Consider the following 3184-nt stretch of genomic DNA (forward strand, 5'->3'; position numbering starts at 1 on the left):
GCCTAGTGGTCAAAGAAGTGAGCTTGTGACCGGAAGGTCGCCTCTTCAATCCCTTCCTCAGTACCACCACTGAGGTGCCCTTGAGCAAGGCCCTTAACCCCAACGGCTCCAGTGGAGCTGCTCAGTGGCCAGCAGATCAGACTGTGGTTGTACTGGGCAGCTTCCAGGTGTGATATTTAGGAATATCACAGTTCACGTTCTATTTATTTAAGTGGATTATAGGTTTTGTATGTAAAATCTCAATTGTCAAAGTAACTAGTAACTATAGCTGTCAATTAAATGTAGTGAAGTATAAAGTACAGTATTTCTCTGTGAAATGTAGTGGATTAACGTGAAGTAGCATGAAATGGAAATCCTCAAGTAAAATACTATTACCTCAAAAGTACAGTAAATGAGTTACTTTCCACCACTGGTATTTGGTGCGACGTAATCTTTAATTTGGACTAATCCATAACTTGTAGGCATAATTATGTTGCCTTTACAACATTTCTGGGAAATGAAATTCTCAAAGGTTAAACAGATACTTCTGGGGCTGCAGACGTGTAAAATTGACTTCTGCTGCCTTGTAAGGTAATGTGCTTAATCTCATTAGCAAAATTGTGTTAATATGTTACCTTTTGGGAGGACGTTTTTCTCAAAGCATTCCACCTTGTCCTCATTGCCAGCTGGCCGGTACTAACCAACCACATAGACCTTGTGGCCATCAGTGGCTATGCCCACGCCCAGTTCTTTGCTGTCTTTCCACACCACCTGAGTAAAATGACCTGCAGTAGGAAACACAGCAGTGGGGTACTATGTTTCTAACTTGCAAGAGAATATGCTATCTTCCAATGTGTTATTCACTGCATAATATAACATCTGAACCTGAACATAAATACAATTACAGAGCAATATAACAAAGTAGTAACTTAACTTCTCTCATAGTTATGGTTTATTTTTAAGTAGATAATAAAGACCAGTCAAAGGTTTAGACATACTTTCCCATTTCCTTGAGTGTCCAAACTTTTGACAGGTGCTGTACATATTTTAGGGATTCAGATATACACGTGTATGTAACAATATATTTTTATTGATTCACACATTTCAAATGTATTTCTATTTACAGACATCCTAGAACTGACACCATGATGTGGGTTTAGTTTTACCAGTTTCACTGCTGAATCCAGGGCTGCTCCAGTTGTAATCCTTGATTTCACTGTACCACGAATCTACAGCTTCTTTCTCTAAAACATGGAGGAAACAAAAATGAATGATATAATATGAACATTTAAATTGGTAGTCAAAGTTCAAGCTTTATAGCCTAAACAGAGCTGCTCTAAAGGCAGATTGTTTGATTTTAGCTGCAGTGACCTTAGTGGTCCCCTAATACTGTATCTGAAGTCTCTTTTATATAGACCTTAGTGGTCCCCTAATACTGTATCTGAAGTCTCTTTTATATAGACCTTAGTGGTCCCCTAATACTGTATCTGAAGTCTCTTTTATATAGGCCTTAGTGGTCCCCTAATACTGTATCTGAAGTCTCTTTTATATAGACCTTAGTGGTCCCCTAATACTGTATCTGAAGTCTCTTTTATATAGACCTTAGTGGTCCCCTAATACTGTATCTGAAGTCTCTTTTATATAGGCCTTAGTGGTCCCCTAATACTGTATCTGAAGTCTCTTTTATATAGACCTTAGTGGTCCCCTAATACTGTATCTGAAGTCTCTTTTATATAGGCCTTAGTGGTCCCCTAATACTGTATCTGAAGTCTCTTTTATATAGACCTTAGTGGTCCCCTAATACTGTATCTGAAGTCTCTTACCCTAAATTCAGCCTTGGTGCAGAATTCCAGCCACTAGAGCCAGTCCCACAATGAGCTTTCCTTAGGATGTGCCATTTCTGTGTCTGTAGCTTTAAATGCTATTGAGGAGGAGAGAGGGGGGGGCAAGGTGGAGGGTGGGGGTGTGGCCTTGACCAACTGCCACTTTGCTCGTTTGAAAGCCATGATGTCTCTCTCTCTCTCATGGGCGGGCCAAATTCTCTGGGCGGGCAAAGCAGAGAAAGGGGAGGTAACCTTTCCCCTTATGATGTCATAAAGGGAAGATTCCAGATTGGCCCATCTGAGCTTTCATTTTCTCAAAGGCAGAGCAGGATACCCAGGGCTTGGTTTACACCTATCACCATTTCTAGCCACTGGGGGACCATAGGCAGGCTGGGGGAACTCATATTAATGTTAAAAAACCTCATAAAGTGACATTTCCATGCCATGGGACCTTTAAGAAATGAAAGTGGTTTGTATACTTTGTTGAAAGCAAATGATAAAAGTATGGAAAAGAAAGGGCTTGGGTCTCTAATTCACCTGTAAGGGTTTCTGAGCTCTCCATATAGAGGTTCTCTCCTATGTTCTCTATGTCCTCAGGTTTATTGTGTTCCAGGTCGTCGATTGCCAGCAGGTGATCAGCCCATTTCTGAGCTGAAGCAGACAGCTCGCTGCTAAGGGTCATCTTTGGCACGTTGTGTTTCAGCCTGTAGGCATCGTGGGTTTCCAGGAACTCCTGCTGAAAGCTTGCATCTGTAGAAAAAAATAACATTATCATTGATAAGCTTTTACTGATTAGAGGAAACATGTATTGTGCAATCACTGAGGCTGGCATTGTTTTTAAACATTGTGGATGTAGACAGGATGAATCCTGCTCTGTGATAATATATTATGGAATGTTGTGGAAATAATTCCTGAGCAAATAATGCACTAACCTGCCATTGTGCCTGTGGTTATGAAGGCTGAAATGAAATAAGAACAGAGTTTAAAATTACAAAATAACTCTAACCCTAATAAACAGAGAGCAGATGAGTACAGGCAGGTGCTGTCAAACAGGTTGTGGCCGCGTCCCCTCTTGTAAAGAATCGATTCCTTCCCATGCCCTCCAACAGCAGCCTTCGAGTTGAGGCCTGAAATAAAATAGTCAAACACACTATAAAACAATACTTCTAGGCCCCATGCTTATGTTTACCACAAACCCAGCAAATGTCTTTCTAACCACAGTGAATGAGTTGCTCACCCCAAAGCTTCACTGCAGACTCCCACTCTGAATATCACATCATCAGAAGTAACACTTAACAGTTATGTACGTGTGGATTTGTGTTGCTAGTAAATTTTGACACCAACTGAAAAAGTTTGCCCTTCAGTAGAAGAGTTAAGGCTGT

General features: G+C 40.8%; 1 protein-coding gene across 1 annotated transcript; it reads right to left on the reverse strand.

Moving 5' to 3' along the window:
* Nucleotides 1-675: 675 nt before the first annotated feature.
* LOC118494758 (Golgi-associated plant pathogenesis-related protein 1-like) lies at nucleotides 676-2794 on the reverse strand. Its single transcript, XM_035999831.1, has 4 exons — nucleotides 2735-2794; nucleotides 2340-2552; nucleotides 1146-1223; nucleotides 676-764 (listed from the first exon to the last, which is right to left on the reverse strand). Exons 1-4 carry the CDS (start codon nucleotides 2739-2741, stop codon nucleotides 676-678), a joined length of 387 nt encoding a protein of 128 aa, XP_035855724.1. The 5' UTR covers nucleotides 2742-2794.
* Between the last annotated feature and the right edge of the window lie 390 nt (nucleotides 2795-3184).

Source organism: Sander lucioperca, chromosome 3 (genome assembly GCF_008315115.2).
Source record: "Sander lucioperca isolate FBNREF2018 chromosome 3, SLUC_FBN_1.2, whole genome shotgun sequence".
Classification (NCBI taxonomy): Eukaryota; Metazoa; Chordata; class Actinopteri; order Perciformes; family Percidae; genus Sander; species Sander lucioperca.

Coding starts and splice junctions, on each gene's coding strand:
- LOC118494758 (XM_035999831.1), bottom strand. Junction 1,224..2,339: donor GAGCTCAGAAACCCTTACAG/GTGAATTAGAGA, acceptor TCCATGTTTTAG/AGAAAGAAGCTGTAGATTCG. Junction 765..1,145: donor TGGATTCAGCAGTGAAACTG/GTAAAACTAAAC, acceptor TTCCTACTGCAG/GTCATTTTACTCAGGTGGTG.